Source organism: Calliphora vicina, chromosome 3 (assembly GCF_958450345.1).
Source record: "Calliphora vicina chromosome 3, idCalVici1.1, whole genome shotgun sequence".
Taxonomy (NCBI): domain Eukaryota; kingdom Metazoa; phylum Arthropoda; class Insecta; order Diptera; family Calliphoridae; genus Calliphora; species Calliphora vicina.
In genome coordinates this window covers 15386062-15406602 of record NC_088782.1, presented here as the reverse complement: position 1 = coordinate 15406602, position 20541 = coordinate 15386062, and the positions used below count along the sequence as shown (strand labels likewise).

Sequence of the window (20541 nt, the reverse complement as noted above, 5' to 3'; positions counted from 1 at the left end):
GTTTTTGTCTTTAGTAACTGATATGTCGTTTTGAAGGGTACATAACTGTCATTTATTCTCACTTAGTTATTGAACATTATAGTGTAAACAACAAAGATTTTTTTGATTCGAAAATTTTAGGTTTTGTATCAACGAATCGTCATATGCGGGAAGTTTCGCTTCACTTCTTTAATTTGAAGAAAAGCTTATGGTATGGCTTTCGCAGAGGACGCTCTACAGGAGACTTGCTAGCTTTTCTATCGGAAAAATGGTGTCGTTCCATACACCGTTTTGGCGAAAGTAAAGTGGTGGCTCTAGATATTTCTAAGGCGGTCGATGGAGTGTGTCATTTTATCAAAACTTATTGCATTTGATGTCGGTAATAACAGCATTCGATTTATATCGAGCTTTCTCAGAGATCGCACTATACGAGTTGTTATAAATGGAATCTCTCGAATTCAATATCAATTCAGGGGTACCACAAGGATCCGTTCTTTCTCCTACTCTATTTCTTATCTTTCTAAACGACCTTCTACGTCAAACTTCCAACCCTATCTACTATTTTGCAGATGACAGCAACATTTGTCATTCATATTCATTCAATTGTAGACCAAGCCTGATGGAGATTGGGCCAATGAGGCGAAACTAGAATGTTACGCTTAAACAAGGTCTTGGACAATCTCTGAATGGGGTTGTGCGAATAGAGTCGATTTTAATGCACGCAAGACTCAATATGTTGCTGCATTTGTTTTTATGGGTGGTGAAAATATTAAGGAATCAGAAGCTCTTGATGTCCTAGGCATGAGTATTCAAGTGTCGAAGGAACCTTTCAAAAGTCATGTTTTTCTAAAACGGTGTAGGAAATACTTCACTCCATCTGTTCTCCTTACTATTTACAACACCTATATGCGACCTAAAATGGAATACAATTCTCATTTACTCGCTGGTGCTTCGAAGTCTATTTTGGAGTTACTCGACCTCGTACAGTAGGGTATACAGCTCTATTGACTCACTGAAACATCGTCGCAATGTGGGTTGTGTTTCACTGTTCTACCGATACTACAATGGTATGTGCTCTGCAAAATTAGAGAACTTCTTCGCGAAACTCGCAGTTTTTTACGCAACTCACATGGTCTTAGGCGAGGGGCTCATCAATTCGTTGTCGACTGGACAGTGGATCGCACATCACACTACAGGGAAAATTCGTTCTTTAGCCGTGCTGTCCGTATGTGGAATATGCTTCCTCCTGAAGTATTTCCTGTCACTTTCAATATAGGAAAATTCAAATCAAATGTCCACAAACACTACTCCCTCTATCCTCTCTCCCATAACCTACACAGAGAAAACTGTTTCATGGTAGCAACCGAATTTGTTGCCAATCGAATGATTCAGCATTAGAGGCCGAATTTTTCAGTTATGGCTACAAAATTTTAGAGAGGCTAACAAAATTTTGGTAGCTTCAACCGAAATTCTTCCTTATTAACTGATTTTCTGTAGCTTGGGTTCTAGCTGTATGTGTCCAACCAAATCATTCGATTGGCAACAAATTCGGTTGCTACTACGAATCTGTTTTTTCTGTGTATTTTTCTAGTTCCAACACAATTCTTTGCCTAAGTAGGGGTCATCCCCTGAGTGCTTGTCAAAAAAAAAAATTCAAAACTTTTGCGAGCAGCTGGATTCATTCAAAAGCCGGGAAATTGGGTACCATACGAATTGAAGCCCAGAAACCTTGAAATACGATTTTGCATGTCCGAAATAAAGCTTGAACGCTATGAAAGAAAATTAGTTTTGCAGCGTATCATTACTTGAGAAGAAAAAAGGATACATTACAATAACCCGAAGCGTAAGAGATCGTATCTAAAGACCGGTTAACCAGCCGAATCGACACCAAAGCCAAATATCCATGGCGATAAGGTAAATGTCTGTATTTGGTGAGAGCAAAAGGATCCTATCTAATATGAGCTGCTAAAATCTGGCTAGGCCGTCACAAGGAACCTGTACCGAAGGCAACTGATTCGAAAACGCCCAGAATCTAGACATGAAACCAGAGTATAGAAATGGAATATTCCATTATGATAACGCTAGGCCACATGTTGGAATACCTGTTGAAACTATTGAAAAAGAAGAGGTTGGGGTGTTTTGTCTCGCACGCCTTATAGTTCAGATCTTGCCCCGTCCGACTACTATTTGTTTCGATCGATGCAGAACGCTCACTCTGGGATACGCTTCACTTCAGAATAGAGTATCCAAAATTGGCTTGATTTTTTCTTGGCCACGAGCAGTTCTTTTGGCACGGAATCCATATGTTGTCAGAATGATGGGAAAAGGTTATAGCATCTTTAACAGTTAGAGGAAAATTCGTATGAAAAGCATGCAGTTGCATGTCTGAGGAGTATAATTAGGTATTTTTAAATTAATAAATACTTGCTTATACTTCTAGAACTAATATTTTTATAGAATTCCTAAACTTTTTTCCACTTGATGACATTTACACTTTGTATTATTAAAAAACCATTTATAAAAACGACAATTTTATGCTTAAGATTTTAAGCAAGACAGACATTCTTCAAAATGTTTTATTTCTAACCAAATAAAAAAGCAAGACGTCTTGTGTTTTCCTAAAGAAATTCTTAAGAAAAAGAAACACTTTTGTGTTTGCGTGTGTAAATTTTTTGGCCTTTAATAACATTTTATGAAATAAACAGTTGTGATGAATTTATAAAGAGTGTATACTAAGTATTAAAATGAAAAATAGTTTTTTGTTTTTCCGTTCAACATGTTGCAAGTGGTTTGCATATAAAATACAAACGATTTTTTTCCCTACAAGAACTGTAAAATTTCGATTGACAGAAAACTAAAACTAACAATCGAGATATGTTAAAATGTTTGTAAATCATATCATACGCCTTTATGCTATAAATCGAACGAATAATTGACAAATTGGTGATCTCTGAATCGCACGATTTTGAACATTTAAACAGGTTTGTTTACTACAGAGTCAAAAGAATATATCTTGATGCTTTCAACACATAGACTACAGCAGGCTACACAGCAACATGACTACAAATGCAGTTTGCAGCAATCGTCGCCCTGTATCAAGCTACCTAATTGAAATGTAAACGACAGCAACATCGTACCAGCTGATATTGAAGGTTGACGTTTCGATACATATTGTTCATTGTCGCCTATGAAAAAAGCAATAAGCTGAATACTTTAAATAATACAGCAGGCTACACGACTACAAATACCAAAACGCAGCCTTAAGGACCGTCACAGGCTGCCTTCAAATAACCTCCGAACACCACCTTCACGAGGAAACCAAGGTTCTACCGGTCAAGGAACACAATGTCATGTTGAAGCAACAGTTCCTTCTGGGATGTCATCGGAGGAGTCATCCAAACTTCAACATCACACAGTTGGAATCTCCCCCGAGGCATGTCAGACAGGACCTTCGGAAATACGAGGAGAACATACAGAGGTATGTGCAGGATCCATTTGATCGCCGCTCGTACGCGACATTCACAGATACGCCATCAATTCCGCGGTAGCAGGATACCGTATGAATGTCGTACTTGGAGGTCGCCCACCACCGATAGCAGACGCCGAGAAGATTCTGCCGCGTGGAACAAGAGTCGTTCTGGCACAACTTAGATCAGGATGGAGCAACAGGCTTAATGCCTTTTGGTCCCGCATAGACCGTGCCGTCCTTAACTTATGCCCAGCATGTGGTCAGGGTCCTCATGACACCCTCCACATATTTAACTGTTCAGCCAACCCTACTTCACTCAGTCCAATGGATTTATGGACTCATCCTGTTGAAGTAGCTCAATTTCTTGGACTTGAACAACATGCAGAACCACCAGAACATCCAGATTGATTATTGTAAATTGTTCATGCTGCTACAACAACAACAACTACAAATACCGTTGGCAGCATTCTCCGCAATGTAGTCAGCTACTCAATTATAATGAAAATGGCAGCAACATCTTAACCAGCTGACAGTGAAGTTTGACGTTTCGATACATATTGTTTATTGTCGCTTACGAAAATAGAAATTAGCTTAAGATGGCTACAGCGACAACGGTGGTCGTTAAGCCGTGTAGCTCTGATGACGTCAAACAAATCATCTTCATATAAACGTGTCTATTTTAAATTTGACGGATTGTGTTCGGTACCCTGCTGCAGTATATGTGTTTAAAGCATATGTTGGCAACGGTGGTCGTGTAGCCTTGCAGCCACTCGTTTTAATTTTGACAGATTGTGGTCGGTAGCCTGCAGTTATCTATGAATTTAAGTCATTAGTCTGCGATTTACAAAACCAAAATATATGAATTCGTTAAAAAACGAAAACGTTACTCGGATTCGATTTACCGAACAGATGGAGAGGCGGGGATGGGGAAGAGTTTCCCCCATAATCCATATTTAACTGTAATTTTATTTAGTTTTTTTTTGTATGATGGTATTTTCGTTTTTGTTTTAAATTCAAAAGTACTGATGTGTAAACATGTTTATGCATAAGTGAATGTGTTTTACATTAATATAAATTTTACTCTTGAAATTAAAATAACTGGCGTATTATGAACAAACAAAATAAAGAAAAACTGAAAAACAATGGGGTTAAATATATATAATAAATACAAAAAAATCATTTACTATGAGAAGTGAAATAAAACTGAGAAAAAATTGTGTATTTCAAAACATGAAAAAAAATAAAATAACCAACAGAAATCACATGCATTTTTATTTCAAAACAAATGAGAGTATTTGAGTGTGTGTAAAATAAATGTGAAAAAAAGGAAATATTTAAATTACCTTAGTTATTTAATACAAAAAGGAAAATAACTTAAATTAAATTAATAAAAAAATCATGCATTTTGTGGCTCAATAATTGTAAAGGTTATAAATTTAACAAAATGTGTGCAAAACATATTGCCAATTTGGAAAATTTCTTATAGGTGAAACCAGGGTTTTTTTCCAAAAAAGGGAACATAAAATGTGGAGTGTTTGTAGTGTTAAGTGGAAGTGTAAAGTTTTGAAATAAAATTTTGTTTAAAAATAAGTGTTTAAATTTGAAGAAACCAAGAATTTCCTTAACTCTCTAAGTTAATTTTCTTAATCAATTTAAAATTGTTATATTCAGATTACTTAATAGAATTATTCATTAATTTCATTCTTGTAGAACTAACTCTTTATAGAATTGATTCAATTTGTCTCTATTTAAAATCCACTACAAACTAACTTAGTAAACTAATATATCGAATCCAAAAGTTCGAAAGAATTAAATTCTAATTAAATTTTCAAAATCAAATTAAATTTGATATCTTAACCATTCCATAAAATAATTTATTACGAATTAATTCATAAGCTTAATTCCTTAGTACTTCAAGCGTAAAAAATTCATTCCTTTAAGAATTGATAACTTACTAAATCATTCCAAATTTATTAAATGATTCTATTGTCTTCAATTCCAAACTATATTTTTCAATTCATTTTGTAAATGATTAAAAACAAATCAAGTTGAATGAAGCTGAATTATCAAATATTTAAACATTCAAAGGTTGAATGAATTTAATTGTGGATTGATTATGAAGTAATAATGAAGTCATTCCACAATGTAGTGGAATGACTTCATAAAAGATTGAATAACTAAATAATTTCTTATTTGAGAATGAATTGAACAATTTCATTATGAATTAATCCAAAAATTAATGGATTTTATTAAAATAAAATTGGAATATCTGGAATAAATTGTTGATATTTTTATACCTGAATTAATATTTTAGTGAATTAAACTCATATTGATGAATTGATGCTATTATAAATTAATTCCCTTATGAATTATGAATTAATTCAACAATGAATCCATTTTAAGGATTTTTTTTTGGAATTCAAGTTGAAAGCAAGTGTAATTCAAGCCTTGAATTATAGTTAAGCAATTCAATTATAGTTGTATTAAACTTTATATCAATAGCATTCTCCAGTAAAAAGAAAACATAAACTCAAAGCATGTGATTTTTTTAAATTCAAGTTAAATTCCAATAAAATGTTCAAGTGCTTGAATTTTTGCTGCTTTGGTATTCAAAAAATGTTATTGAATCAAGCTAAAGAATTGGTTATTATTGGAATGGTTTTTTTTTGGAATAAACTGCTGATATTTTTTAATTCAGATTTGAGAATTTAGTGAATTTAGTTCAAATTTAATGAATTGATTCTATTATGAATTAATTCCCTAATAAAATATTCATATAAAAGGTTTCGAATGAAGCTAAACAATTGATACTTTTGGTATTGGCTTAATGGAATGTATCGCTGTTATTTATAAATTCTGAATTAAGATTTTAGTGAATTATCTTTAAATTGAATTAATAAATTAATTGAAAGCTCTGTGCTCAGATAGTGTAAATATAGCTAAGTGGTTTGTTGTTCAAATATTCGAAATCAATCAATCAAAATTTCCAAAATCAAACTGTCAAATTCTGCCATTGGTTTTTTGTTGTAAAAGAAAACAGTTGAGCTGTAATATCAACTTTTATAACCTTGATTAACAAACGTCATTTTATTTTCGAAGACATTTAGCTAAGACACAATAGGTTGTTAAGCGAGGTCACAAAACAGTGTAGCACAGACAATTGTTGATAGGATTTCAAGCAAATTTCATTGCAGTGTTGCATATAAAGCGAATGTTCAATATGATTTAAAATAAATCGAGAATTTTGAAGAGTTTTACTTAAAATCTAACCATAGATTCTAATAAATCTATTTAAAACATCTAAATTAAATGTATGTCACAAATTTAGTCCTTCGTTTTATTTCAATTTAAACACTTATTTTAAGGTGGGAATTAAATAATAAAAAAATGCAACCAAATTTTTTATAAATCAACCAAAGAAAAAAATCACATAGAGAATAAATAATTTTAGAGACATTTCTGTAAGTGTAATTGTTATATTTTTGTTTTTGACATAAAATAAAATATTCTAAATTATTACCATATTCTAATCCGTGGTCGTAGTATGGGCCTAATTGTGGTTAAAAACAGGAGAGAAAACCAAACAATCGGGGTTAAGGGAAAAGGTTTTAACAGGAGCACAAAAATAAATTTAAAATTTAAACAAATTTTTGTGTTACCGAAACAAACAAAAAAAAAGAAAATGTGAGGGGAAACAAATGGGGGAAGAAAAAGAAATTTGGAGAAAAAAAAGTGGGAATTGAGAAGAAAGAAAAATAGTTAGAGTTACAATATATAATATAATAATTTCTTTGTAATATTGGAAAATAAAAACTCAAATAAACCAAAAAATATTTTGCTTTTTTTTTTTATAAATTCATCAACTACTCTAGTTTTAATAAAAGAAATTAATAAAGTAAATTTTCTTTTATGAAAAAAATAACATTCAAAAACCAAACAAAATTTGTCTAAAGTGTTAAATTTTAAATTATTTAATTTTTTTTAAAGGGAAATAAAAAAACTTGGTTTTTTTAAGATTTTTGAAAAAGTTTTGTACTTACTTAAGATTATAACTATTGGTAGCATCCTGTCGTACTACCAGGGGACGCTGATTGGTTGACGAGCCACCGCTGTTATTGCTATTGCCCATACCCATGCCCTGGGGCAGCGAACCATTGGCATTGCTGTGATCCTGTATGGGGGTGGCGGGAGATGATGAATTCTGTCCCGGTTTCTTTTTAAGGGCCGACTTGAGAGGAACTGCATTTAGTTTGGGCTCTTTGGCTGGAATTTCCTCAATGCGTTGTGTGTCGATATGATTGGAATACGTTTGATAGTTGTAGTCATTGTCAGAACCGTTATCGTCTTCGTTATCGTTATCTAAAGGGAAAAAGAAAATAATTTTTTTTGAAATATTTTTTATTGCAAACAAAAGTATGCTTTAATATTTAATTTTTATAATATCTTAGTAAACAAGAAGCATCTAAAATTATGCTTTACATATTATCTGTAAGGGAAATATACATATTTAATTTACTTGCTTGTTTATGCTGCCGAAAAGTATGCTTTAATAATTTATTAACCTGCAAATATGTTTTACATAATTTTAAGAACTTCCCTAAACAAATTGAATTACTAATTCATATTTAAATTCTAATGTATGCTAACATTTTAGCTCAGATTTTTTTTGGGGGAAATTCCTTTCCTTCGCCTTTTTTGTTTCATACTTAAAGTATGCTTTGCTATTTTCTAAATATTTCTTCAGTTTTCTTATATTTCTTGCTCGTGCTAGTATTTACATTTTCCACTTCAACATCTTTAAGTAGATTTTTGCCCTGCTGCTCATATTATTTTCCATTATATTAAATCATTTTTCTTTTTGTAGCTCCAGCCACCCCCCAGTTAGTGGCATCAACTGCCACTTAACAAATCATGTTTATTAACAGCTTCTAGCGTAACAATAAATATGAATATAGCAGAAGATCTTTACCAGCTTTAAGTACTGCATAAGGATTATTATGAAGAAATTTCAAGAAAATATATAGTATATACTACGGCTAATAGAGGGAAAAGGGAAGGCCTTTTCAATTCCTAATATTGATTCATCTAATTGAGAGAGTGAAGAAAGCAAGTTATGAAAATGAAGCAGAAAATCGCTTTCAAGAGGTTTGGTGTAGATTTATTACAAGGGGAGGCAATCATTTGTAAAAGGGACAAATAGAAAATTGCAAAATGGCATATATATGGTATTAATAAAGATGAATAATTGAGTCAGACTTCTGGGAAGATGTTTAATTAATTGATGTCAGTACACAAACTAATAAAAAATACTGTTTTCAGGATTCTTGGAAATGTAATGAACTGAATTTAAGGAATAAAGTAAATTTCTTTATTTTGGGGCCTAAATTTAGTTGAGGCAAAAGTGGTTTAATTTACTAGAGTAGGCAAATATCTCGTAGTCACTATTTTTTATAATTTTATAAACAAATGAAGTGTTTGTCTAATAGCAATCTGAAATTTAGAAGGGTCTTTCACTAAGCATGTTCAAGAAGCTTCCAAAAGCTTCTTGAACATACATATATAATAGTAAGATGATCTGATAGAGTGAAGTATTTCTTCATCATTTTAAAAGATCTAGGCACTAAAAGCTTCTCTCGACATTTGAAACATGAGTAGTCCAAAGTACAAACTCAAAACAGCCTGACAATTTTGGGTTTGTAAAAATGGAGCTGGAGCTTTACACGAGACCACAATGCGCTTTCATTGTTGAACAATATTTCAAAAATAAAGAAAGTTTATGGGTCACATTTCGAGCAAAATCATTCTAAGCAATATTTATATAATTTCACTTTGATGGCTTTCTTAATCAAAATTAATGCATTTGTATTCGAAATGTCCAAGTTTCCATGACTCTGGTGACTCTTGGCTTTGAGGGCCGCTGTGATTTGTGACTTATTCGCATAGACCTACGACTTTAGAAAACTCCACAAGAAAAGTCTACGTGAGATGCAGAATGTCAAATGTGGCACGTAGCGACGTCCTGTTAAAACCATATCGTTTGGTGCCCATATCATCCAATTCCGGGCAAAAGAGGTAGGTAATCATCGACATGATGGCCTCGTTAATGTCGTTCTGAAAGAACTATGGACAAATGACGCCGCATCCACGAAATCCACACCGAACATTGACTTTTTCGGGTTGCATTAGACGCTCTTGGATCTCATGTGGATTGGATCGTCCTGAAATGGGATCGTCCTGAATAGGGATCGTCCTGAATAGGTCCAGAATAGAACTCCCACTTTAATGAAACAATTTTATCATTTTCACGTTTTGTTTAACGCTTTATCCGTCCAGGATGATTTCGCAAAACAAACTGAATAAATGACAATCAATTCGACAGATGTATCTTCAACAATATGGCCGATATCAGCTGCCAAAGTTCAGAAGTCCCTATGGAAGACCCTTTAGTTCCTATGAAACTCTATAGAATAACATAAGAATCATAATAATGTCTCACAGATTGGATTCTAAGGGTGGTTGCGAACTAGTTTTATGGATGTTATCAAAAATTTTAAGTGTTGCTGGATATAGTCGTTCGAGAACCTAGTGATTTTGGGACAAGTTTCCGGGTAGATCATATTTAATAATGATAACATTGATAGAATCTAACATCAGTATCATAAAGTGTGATGTGTTAACAGTTTGTCATACGAGTACTGCTTTTTTTTGTAGAGGACACGGACATAAATTTCATTAAATCATTACACAGTTTGTTCTTAGGTTTTTTTCATAAGAATTATCGAAATTAATTTAATCAATCTTTTAAATAAAGTAATTGCCACCCTTACAAAAGCACGAAATATACATTTTGTCTTAAAAAGTTTTTCTTAACTGTCAAATTCTGCCTTTTGTGGTTTGCTTTACAAGAAATCAGCAGAACCACTAGCGCAGCCTTGATGTATGCAGTGAATATTATATTTTCGAAGACATTTAGCTAAGACACAATATAACAGTAAGCGAAGACACATTAGAGTGTAGCATAGACAATTTTCGATATGATTTGGAGCAAATCAAGTAGTTTGAATTGTTTTCTTTAAGAAAACTTATAGATAATCATTCGATGTGAGCAAATTATGATTTATTCCTCCTGAAATTTTTGATGTGACACTTGTGGGAAATTCAATCAGATTTTTTATATGAACACATGTAATATATGCTGGACAGTATCATTTCCAAATATATTCCGATTTAATTATCAATAATAATTTCAAAACAAAAATATAAACTTTTAAATATTTAAATAAAAAATAAAGCAACTTACCATAATCATCGTATGGCTGATAATCTTTATCGTTAATGGCGCCCGGGCCATGCGGTCTGCCAGCCACTAATGTTGGCGATGGTGTCGAAAACATAGGAGGCGGTGGGATGGGACCAATTTCCGATACCGGTATTGGAGGCTCTGGCAATTCAGACAGCATAACACCGCCAACCATTTTACCACCACCTCGTCCATCATGATGATGGTGATGATGACCACCAGCATCAGCATAAGGTGGTGGTGTACTACCCGGAGGACCACCCATCATGGCATTTGAAGAACCATCGGGATCTGGAAAAAAAAGAAGAACATACATATAAAATAATTCTTATCATTGGGGCTTTAACAAAAAAGAAAATATATTTTTTTTTTATAAATTTCTGCATTTTTTGCAGCATCTAGAGTATATGTATAACTATGTATGACATGCTCTTAAAAAATACCGCGAAAAAAGTATAAGTTTCCCTGGGTTGGTGGCTGCAAGTGTTGAAATATTTCTCACCCAAGGAATTACTTATTACATGGTAAAAACCAACTAGTGTTTGCTGCTGTATGCTGTGTGTGGTTTGCTGTGTTCTGTGTTGTGTGTAAAGTGAACTCCGAGAAAAAAATTGTTTTTAATACTTTTTATGACAGATTTTAAAATTTATGTGTCAAGTTTAAGATAAAACAAACACATACAGTTACTCATACACACATACATAAATATTGTGTGCCTGTATGTGTGTTATTTTTTACCAATAGCAGTCACGGAAAACGGAAATGAACTGCAATATTGATTTATATTCTTTTAAAACTTTGTTTTTTTTTTATTCTGTTGTTTTTTATGTTGTGGTTTTGTGGGGTTTTATTCTGGTATTAACAAAAGGGTGTGTATAAAAAAAATGTGAGAAAAAGAATGGAAATTTACCGAGTTGGCTTTTATTGCAAAACGAACCCTCATATTGTGTATGTTAATGACTTAGTAATCCATATATAGATCGAAAATAGGTCAACAAATCGAGTGTTTTTTTTCTATTTAAATGGCGACCAAACCTGGACTATAGCAGATTCATAACGGATTAGAGTCCTGTTTCGTGAATGAGTGTACTGCAGAGATGGTGTTCGGCTGGACTCAGGGGTTTTAAAATCTGGTGAATTTCGTATATTTCGCTAGATAAAGGATTCTTTGCATCTCATGCTTATTCGGTGGTGGCTTGACATAATATCCAATTTGAGAACTTCGTCCAGAAATATTATGACGCCTTAAAAAGAATAATAATATTAAAATATTTAATAAGGTTGCAAGCTATAGACATCCTTTGGCCGGATTTTATAGATTATAATTCAGGTTAGATGTTGACTTAATTTTCAGTGTGCTGTATAGGGAACCTTCGGTTGGACGCAGGGCGTGACTGGATGTTCTAACATTCGATGTTTCAGGAAAATGTTTGTTGAATTTCCTACTTCAATGCGCGGGTGCTTGTGAGTATGATGGCATACAAATTTTACTTCAAATAACCCCATTAAAAGAAATGCAAAATTAAGTCACACGATATAGTGGGCCCATTTTGATCATCTAAACGAGAGAGGACACGACCAGGAAATGTATCATGCTGTAGTTGAATTGTTGGCATGTGTCGAATCTTGATGAATCCACATGTCGTCCATATCAATATCATCGAGTACTGTTATCATGTCGCTACATCGATCAGAAATAAAAGACTCTTTTTCGAAGACTCTTTTTCCCCAATGAGTGAAACATTGTCACGGCAATCACATGTGGATTCTCTAAACCCAAATGCTGCAATCTTTTGCGATTAACCAACCCACCAAGGTGAAGGTGTGCTTCATCGTTTTTAATGATTTTGCTCAAAAAAAAAAGGGATCCATTCAACGAACTCTCTTCGCTGTATATGATCATTAGGCTTCAGTTCAAGTATCAATTTTTAATCAAGCGATTATACGCAGCAAAGAACTTCTTGAAATTTGCATTTCATATCCATGATACCGAATTTAATGTTGCAACGTCTCGTTTTTGGTCGACCAGTTTGTTTTACCAATTGATCCAATCTCCCTGAATTTTTCAATTGCTCTGTTCGCAATTGTCGTAGTTAAGTCAATATTCTACGAAATTTTAATTATTTTTGAAATAGTATTGAAATAGAGAATAGACATAGAGCGGAAACTCTCCTGTCAAAGACCTAACCCAGTTGTCAGAAACTTAAGTGGTGAGAATGTATTAGGAGAAAAAACTATGGGAAAACAAAAACAATACTTGTATGTGTGTTTATTTTGAGTAATTTTTTGGTTTGAGTTTTTTTCTAGTTTCCGCTCTATGTTCTCTATGTTTCTCTATGGTTAAAACAATGAAAATGCGTTCTTTTGTGATACTTCATTCTTACGAACCCTAAACTATCAACTGTCAAACTGTTTTATTTATGTGATTGGTTGGCAACACTATACTGTACAAATAGCGGCAAATTCAAATCTTGTTTGAATTTTGGGATACAATTTAGATATCGATAAATTTCAAGAAACTGTGATAATTTTAAGAATGTTACAAACAGAAGGTCGGACTGTTTGAACATGATCCCATAATATCTGTTTGTTATCTGGGTTATGGTTATTTTTTTTTAAATTCGAAACTATTACTTACAGTGTTCATAGCAGACATTGACACGTCGTGCTAGTTTATTGGTGCCCAATGTATTGGGTCGTTCCATTTTGGAATTTTGTGAATGGGAATCATGTTGATCACGACCACTAACCATGTGTGAGTGATTTTGTTGAGAGCCAATAACGTTGCCGCCACCGGGTGGTGGCAACATCGAACCCTGACAGGGTGGCTGTTCGGTATTGGGTGATAGTGTGCCATTACCACCGTGTTGTGCATCAGTCTTGTCTTTTCTGGGTTCTAAAATGAAAAAAAAAACAGGGGTAAATTAATGATTAATAATAATAATTATAGTAATAAGAAAAAAAAAAACTAAGAAATGGCAATTTAAAGCAATTGCAAAATTACTTAAATTATTTTAATATTAAGATTTTCTTCACTATTATAATTGTAGTTCATCTAAGATTTATAGCAGTTGCATATGCCTCAAATACCCTTCATACATGTTAAATTAAAGAGCTTTAATTGAAATTTCCACTCTAAGATTTTGTGTGGTTTTCCATTTTCCCCGTTCTTTCCTTGCACTCAAAAACTCATTTTACAAAAGGCTAGGGAAATCTTAAAAGTTTAATAAATTACTTTGCTGCTTCATTGTGCATAGAGAAGAGAGAACAGTAATATAAATGAATGATTTACTTTAAAGAAATAATTAAGACAACATTTCAGAATTTATACTTATGTACCCATAGATGAGGAGCTGCAGAACAAAAGGTACTTTTTTTGAAAATTTAAAAATTTTGGAAAATTGATTTTTTGTAGAAGATTTCAACCAAAATATTATAAAAATACCAAAAAACAAATTTGTAAAAAAAATCGAAAAAGTACCTTTTGTTCTGCGGCTCCTCATATGTCCAAACCCCAGCAGTTCTGCATTGACTACTAAAGAAGTTTAGACAGTAAGTAACACTAATGTCTAATAACTTAAATGACTCCAATTTACATATTTTTGTCTAATTTTTCAATTATTAGCACTTTGTAATGCAAATAGGAATCAATTGGTTACTTTACACATCACAGGTAGTCTAGCGAGTATACAATTGTCACTTTAGTTACTCTAAGTAATCTAGAATGTAGTCACTTTAAATATACAAATACTTTAGAAAGTACGTATTCTACCCAACCGTTGTTTTTGTGGAGTTTAGTTTTTGTAATTTATTTAAAGAAAACATTACTTTAGGAATCTGTAAACCCAGCAAGATTGCATATGTTTTTGTACAAATGTGTGTTATTGTTGCGGTTTAATATTTTGTATGGCGTATATGAACTTGAGTTTAATAGACTCTTTCATTAATTTCTCACTTTACACCGTTTCCTTAAAGAATTTTTGAACGATATTTTACTTTAGATTAGATTGCAAAACTCATTCATTTCAAACTTGTACACCTTCAAACAGTGTAGCTGCTACTCTTGCAGTATTTTGCGTTTGTGTTTCTACCTTGACAGAATTCTATATGTTTTGTATAGGTAGCACCTTCACTTTTCACCTGTATGCTGTTGTTGTTGTTGTATGTTGTTGTGAAACCAACGTGTTTTTCTTTCAAATTGGTGTTAAATGTCTACTGAGGCTTAAAGCTTCAGGGAGTTTATTAATCATTTTATGGTTTTATGCTTTAAACTGATTGAAAGGATAAAAGGAAATTTAATATGTTTAATTGTGGTTACGTGTTGAAATCCTAAATTGAATTTAATTAAAAAAAATGCCTGAATATAGGCAATAGTTTTGTTATAAGAAAGCTACAATTGAGTTAAATTAGTTAAAATTACTTTACGTTTATTGTATTTAAGCAATATTTCAGCAATGTACATATATTTAATTGTTATTTTTGATGTCCTAAATTGAATTTAATAAAAATAGCCTGAATATAGGCAATCGTTTTTTAATATCTCTTCGAATTGTTATAAAAATACAACTATTGTTTTAAATTAGTTAAAATTACTTAACGTTTATTGTATTTAAGCAATATTTCACAACTTTTTAGTATGTTTTGTAAAATGTACACAAATTTAATTGTTATTTTTGATGTCCTAAATTGAATTTAATTAAAATTGCCTGAATATAGGCAATAGTTTTTTGATTCCCTTTAAATTTGTTCTAAAACAAGTAATTCTAGAATTTTCTTAGTTAAACGTAATTAAATTTTATTGCAATTAACCAAGAATTCACAATATTTAAGGCTTATTTATAAAATATACAAAAAAATTACATAGCTGGTTTGTAAACTTTTTATTTTACTCAACCTTGCTGGTTTTTCTAATTTAGAAAAACCTGACCTGACAATAGACAACAATTTGTTTAATAAGACTAATCAAAAGTTTTTCGCGCATAAAGCTTAAGTACTAATTAAATATATTAGCCCGCCCAAAAATATGCTATAAAAACTGAATTTGTTGTATGACAAAAGCATACAATGGCAAAAAAAAGTTAAGGAAAAATAAATTTAAAAACCAAAAACTTTTATTTTTTTAGCAACTCTTATTACCAAGCGTTTTTTCGTTTTATTAAAAACAAAAACAAACAGTAATGTCTGGTTTTACCTACTCTACTATAATGACCTCTCAAAAGTTAAAATAAATAGAAAAAATACAACAGCTACAACAAGTTGTGCTTGTTTAAACTTTAAGCATCATTAAGTTAAAATGTATGTTGGCAAAAAATTCTCTTATACACCAACACTCTTCTTACACACACATCTATTTACAATTTCCTTGGCATTCCCATGGCTCTGGACCGAACCTCTGACAGACCAGCAACCACCATGCTGCTTAGAAAAACAACCATAATGTAGGCAACAGAAAAAAAAAACAAATTAAATTATGTTTATTTACAATTTGAGGCCACTTTTAACTTAAACTGTTTAAAAATGTTAGAAATAAAAAAAAAAAAATGAAAAGGAAAACGAAATTAGTATATGAATTGGAGTAGAGTTGTGCTGCTGAGTGTATTTGAGTTGCTCGTAAATAATGTAAAAATATATGAAATTGTATGCCCTGAAAGTAGGCAATATATATTTTTTTGCTTGTAGTTTTTAACAAATTTATATTTTCCTTATTTTTTCGTTATGCTGACCTTTATGTTAATAAATTGTTTTTTGTGTAATTGAATGGAAATATACAATTTTATTTGATTATACTTATAATATTTCATTTTTTATATTTTAAATACTCATACAATTGAAAGTAGGAGATAGACAGACGAAGAAGGTAGCAAGAAAGAAAATGAAGAATTATCTTCAAAAAAATATGATGTATTTGAAGTATATTTTTAGGGGCTTATTTGACTTTATAATATTTAGCTAATAGAGTGCAATTTGTGTAAGGTTTTTTTTGTAGTCTACATTAAGGATTTTAAAGTGATTAATTGGAGTGATGAACATGTTAGATAATTCTTAATTTAGGGCATATTATTAAAATATGCGTTGAGGTTATTTTGAAAAAAAAATATGTAAGAGGATTTGTGAAATGCTTGTTACTATTAGCAATTGAAATCAATTATAAAATGATGCATTATACACAGCAAAGAAACAATTTAAGCCGATTTTTTTCTTAAAAAAAACATAATATGAAACTTTAACCCTTAAATGCATGATTTTTACTTTTATTTTTGTATAAAGTATCAAATATTTATTTGATTTTTATTTACTATAACATATGAAATCCAAAAAAACTTCATCTTTAAATCAAAATCGCAAAAAAATTTTAAATAAATTTAGAAATAATTTAAAAGCTGCCTAAAAGTATGCTTTAGTTTAAAATAATTTAATAGTTTATGGCCCAAAACACTTAATTGCTTTAGTTTTTTCATAGTGACTTATGTTGACCTACCTAAACGGTGTTACGAATCATTCCTAGGAAATTCATATGTTCTAGAAAGTTGTTTATTGAGATCTTAGGTACATTTTTGTAGTTGATTGTTTCCTTGAATTTTGAACGGTTTGCTACCTATGGCCCTGAACAGGGGAAAAAAGGTAAACAAAATTGCATTTTTTTTAAGTTTTTTGCGATTTTGATCTTGAAGATGAAGTTTTTTTAATTTTATATGTTTACAATTTTTGTTCTTTATAACAAGGGCTACAACTTTGCCTCAGAGAGTAAATCAAAATTCCGAACTGTTTGCAAAATATGAGCCTGAGAAAATTAACACTTTTTTGCAAAAATTACATCTAGGCCCCAAATCTTGGGGGGCCCATAAAAAAGTGCATGACTTTGTTATTTTATCACGTAGTGGTGTCTGTATATGGTTATTTTTTTTCGTGTTGCACTATGTAATTGACCTAATTTCTTGTATAATGTCAGGCTAAAATAAAGGTTTTGTGCTGAAGATATTTTAAAGCTTTCTTCTCTATAAAGTTTACTATTTATTATAGCAATTGCAAATAAAAATTTTGATTTGTTCCCATAAAAAGAAATTGCATATAAAAACCCCGGTGTTTATAACAAAAAGATAGCATGCATTTACACAGAAAATGTTGCCTAGTCCTAGGCGATAAAAAAAATAAATATTTCTCTTTTTGTTTGTATAGATTTATTAGAATTTTATTATCTTCCCATAAATCTATACAAACAAAAAGAAAACTATTTTTTTTTAAATTAAAAAACAAAAATATTTTTCTCTACAAAAAAAAAAACACAAACTATTTACAAATTAAAAACATATCTAACAAACTTGACGTCAAACTTTAATTTTTTTTTCGCTAAATTTCTGTTTTTCTATTTGTATGAAAAATATTTGCTAAAAAAAACAACAAAACTAATAAAAAACAATGTTTTATGAAAAGTGTTGAAAATAAATTTTCAATATAAAAAACCTATAGAAAACAACAAAAAAAAGTAATAAAACGGAAATAATAAAAATCACAAAAAAAATATATTTTCTAACAACTTAATTAAGACCATAGACAATATAACATTGAAACCCCCATTGATTTTTAAAAAATATTTACAAAATGTTGGATAACTGACAACATTCACACTAATTCTAACAATTTGAAATTAAATTTTAATTAATTGACATCAAATGTTTATTTACTACTTGCTATTTGTATTTATTGCAAAAAAAAAAAAAAAAATTAAAAAAAAATACACACATTCCTTGCTTATATTCATCAGGCAAATAATCGAATTAATTTCTAATTTGATGTTTTTGATGAAAGACAGACATCATTGATGAAGATGATAAAACGCAATAAAAAGAGATTTCACGCCGCCACCAATTCGCCACATTTATTTCAATATAAATATTTAATTTTGTTAAAAACTAATAGATGTATATTTGCCAGCAGCCAAGAGAAATTTAGAAACAATAACAAAATCAAATTCCTAATTACACCCACGCAAAAATATATCTTTTTTTTTTAATTATAATATATTTCAGAGGCGTAAGGAATTTATTGGCAGTGTAAATGATTTGATGATTTAAGGGGTAAAGAGGTTTAGGGGCCGATAGTTATTAAAAACTTACATTTAATAACAAGTAAGAGAGCTATATTCGGCTGTGCCGAATCTTATATTTTTTTGGGTAAACAAATTTTTTTTTAATTTTCATTTCAAAAATTTTTTAAAAAAATTTTTTTTTTTTTCATTTTTTTGTGAAAAAATTCCATGCCAAAATTTATTGTTAAAAAAATTTTATGATAAAAAAATTTTTTTATGATAAAAAATTTTTTTTGGTAAAAAAAAATTCGAGTTAAAAAATATTTTTAACGATTTCCATCCATTGCAGGTGCCACTAACTGTGACATTATATACGTTATTAATTTATGTATTGTAATGTTGCATAAAACGAATTTTCGGATTGTTTCCCCAATTTGTCTCCCTTTTGATACATTTAACGAGCTTCGCTTACATTCGTGTTTTCGCATACGGCCCCTGGTATATATGAGTGTCTACCACTGCTTTACACTATCTTAGTTCTCACCAGAGGCTAAGACATAAAAATAAATGCTTCTTAAAGTTCATCAGTGTTTGGAAAATGGAATTTTCAACATCCTTATCATAAATCTCAAAACAATCACCTGTATTTTTTTTTACTTTTACTCATAAAAATATTATTTTCTATAAAATTACAAAACACAAATTGTTACCATTTATTTAGTTTAGTTCTTGTAGCCATTTATTTATTATTGTTTACCGAAAAAGTTTACAGAAAACAAACCCAAAAAAAATTTTGTTATTTATATAAAAAATTTATTTCCAATTAGCATGAACTTGTTGAAAATAAATTGAGTGTTGTAAAGACTGTAATTTCTGTTGTTTGTATTAGTGTTTACGCTCCTTTCGAACAGCAACAGCAACTACAACAGCCGGAATTTATGGCAATAACAGCAGAAAATATAAAAAAAACACAACAACAAAAAAATAAATCCTCATAAAATATGCACTTGATTTTTTGGATTAAAAAAAAAATATACAAACAAATAAATACATACTTGTAAAGCCAGCAAACATTTCGGTTTAATTTGGTATCATTACCTTTCTCAATTGACAAATGTTTCAGAGTGAGAAATAAAGGCAAACTCTTCTCAATTTGAGAAATAGTTGCATTCTCTAGCTGTTCTCAAGATAGATATGAAATTAAAAATATTATTTTTGTTTTTAAATTTCATTAAAATCTCTGTTTACATTTGAGAAACCTTTGAAAATTATGTATGAAATCCAATAAAAATCTCATGATTTTCTCAAGAGTTGATAATACGAACTTGAGAACGATTTGAGAATAATATTTGATGTCAAATTGAGAAATTAAAACTTTTCCAAATTCAAATTTAGGATTGAAAATGATTGGTGAATAAAATTAGATACCAAATTAAGTAAATTAAATTTAGAAAATTTCTTTTTTCAAATCAAACTCAAATGCCAAAAGCACTGCTTGCGTTTAAACAACTTGTGAGAATTAAGTTTAATATTAAATGAAAATAATAAAATTTTTTTTTTAAATATTTGAATTTGTTTTTGTTAGTTATTCATCCAGTGAATGCTTGTCATTGATAATAATTTGAAACAAAACCTTTTCTCAAAAAACAAATGTTTGCGAACTATTTGAATGATTTTCTTAAAAATAGGAGAATTTATTCGAAATTTTGAATTACACTGTGCAACACGAAAAAAAAGAATATACGGTCACCACTACCCGATGAAAGA

General features: G+C 30.9%; 2 protein-coding genes across 5 annotated transcripts in view; both read right to left on the bottom strand.

Annotated features, from left to right (window-relative positions):
• Nucleotides 1–20541, bottom strand: part of LOC135954412 (myb-like protein Q) — a 402184-nt gene that overhangs the window by 27139 nt on the left and 354504 nt on the right. For 2 of the 4 annotated variants that reach the window (XM_065504580.1, XM_065504579.1), the window contains exons 5-8: nucleotides 13387–13644; nucleotides 10749–11039; nucleotides 7489–7807; nucleotides 6969–6998 (exon numbers count right to left, since the gene is read on the bottom strand). In XM_065504580.1, coding sequence (XP_065360652.1) covers nucleotides 6969–6998; nucleotides 7489–7807; nucleotides 10749–11039; nucleotides 13387–13644 — 898 coding nt within the window. The remainder of the gene's footprint in view (nucleotides 1–6968; nucleotides 6999–7488; nucleotides 7808–10748; nucleotides 11040–13386; nucleotides 13645–20541) is intronic. The other 2 variants (XM_065504582.1, XM_065504581.1) reach the window with 1 other exon arrangement.
• Nucleotides 1–20541, bottom strand: part of LOC135954414 (peptidoglycan-recognition protein SB1-like) — a 170698-nt gene that overhangs the window by 52662 nt on the left and 97495 nt on the right. The window lies entirely within an intron of this gene.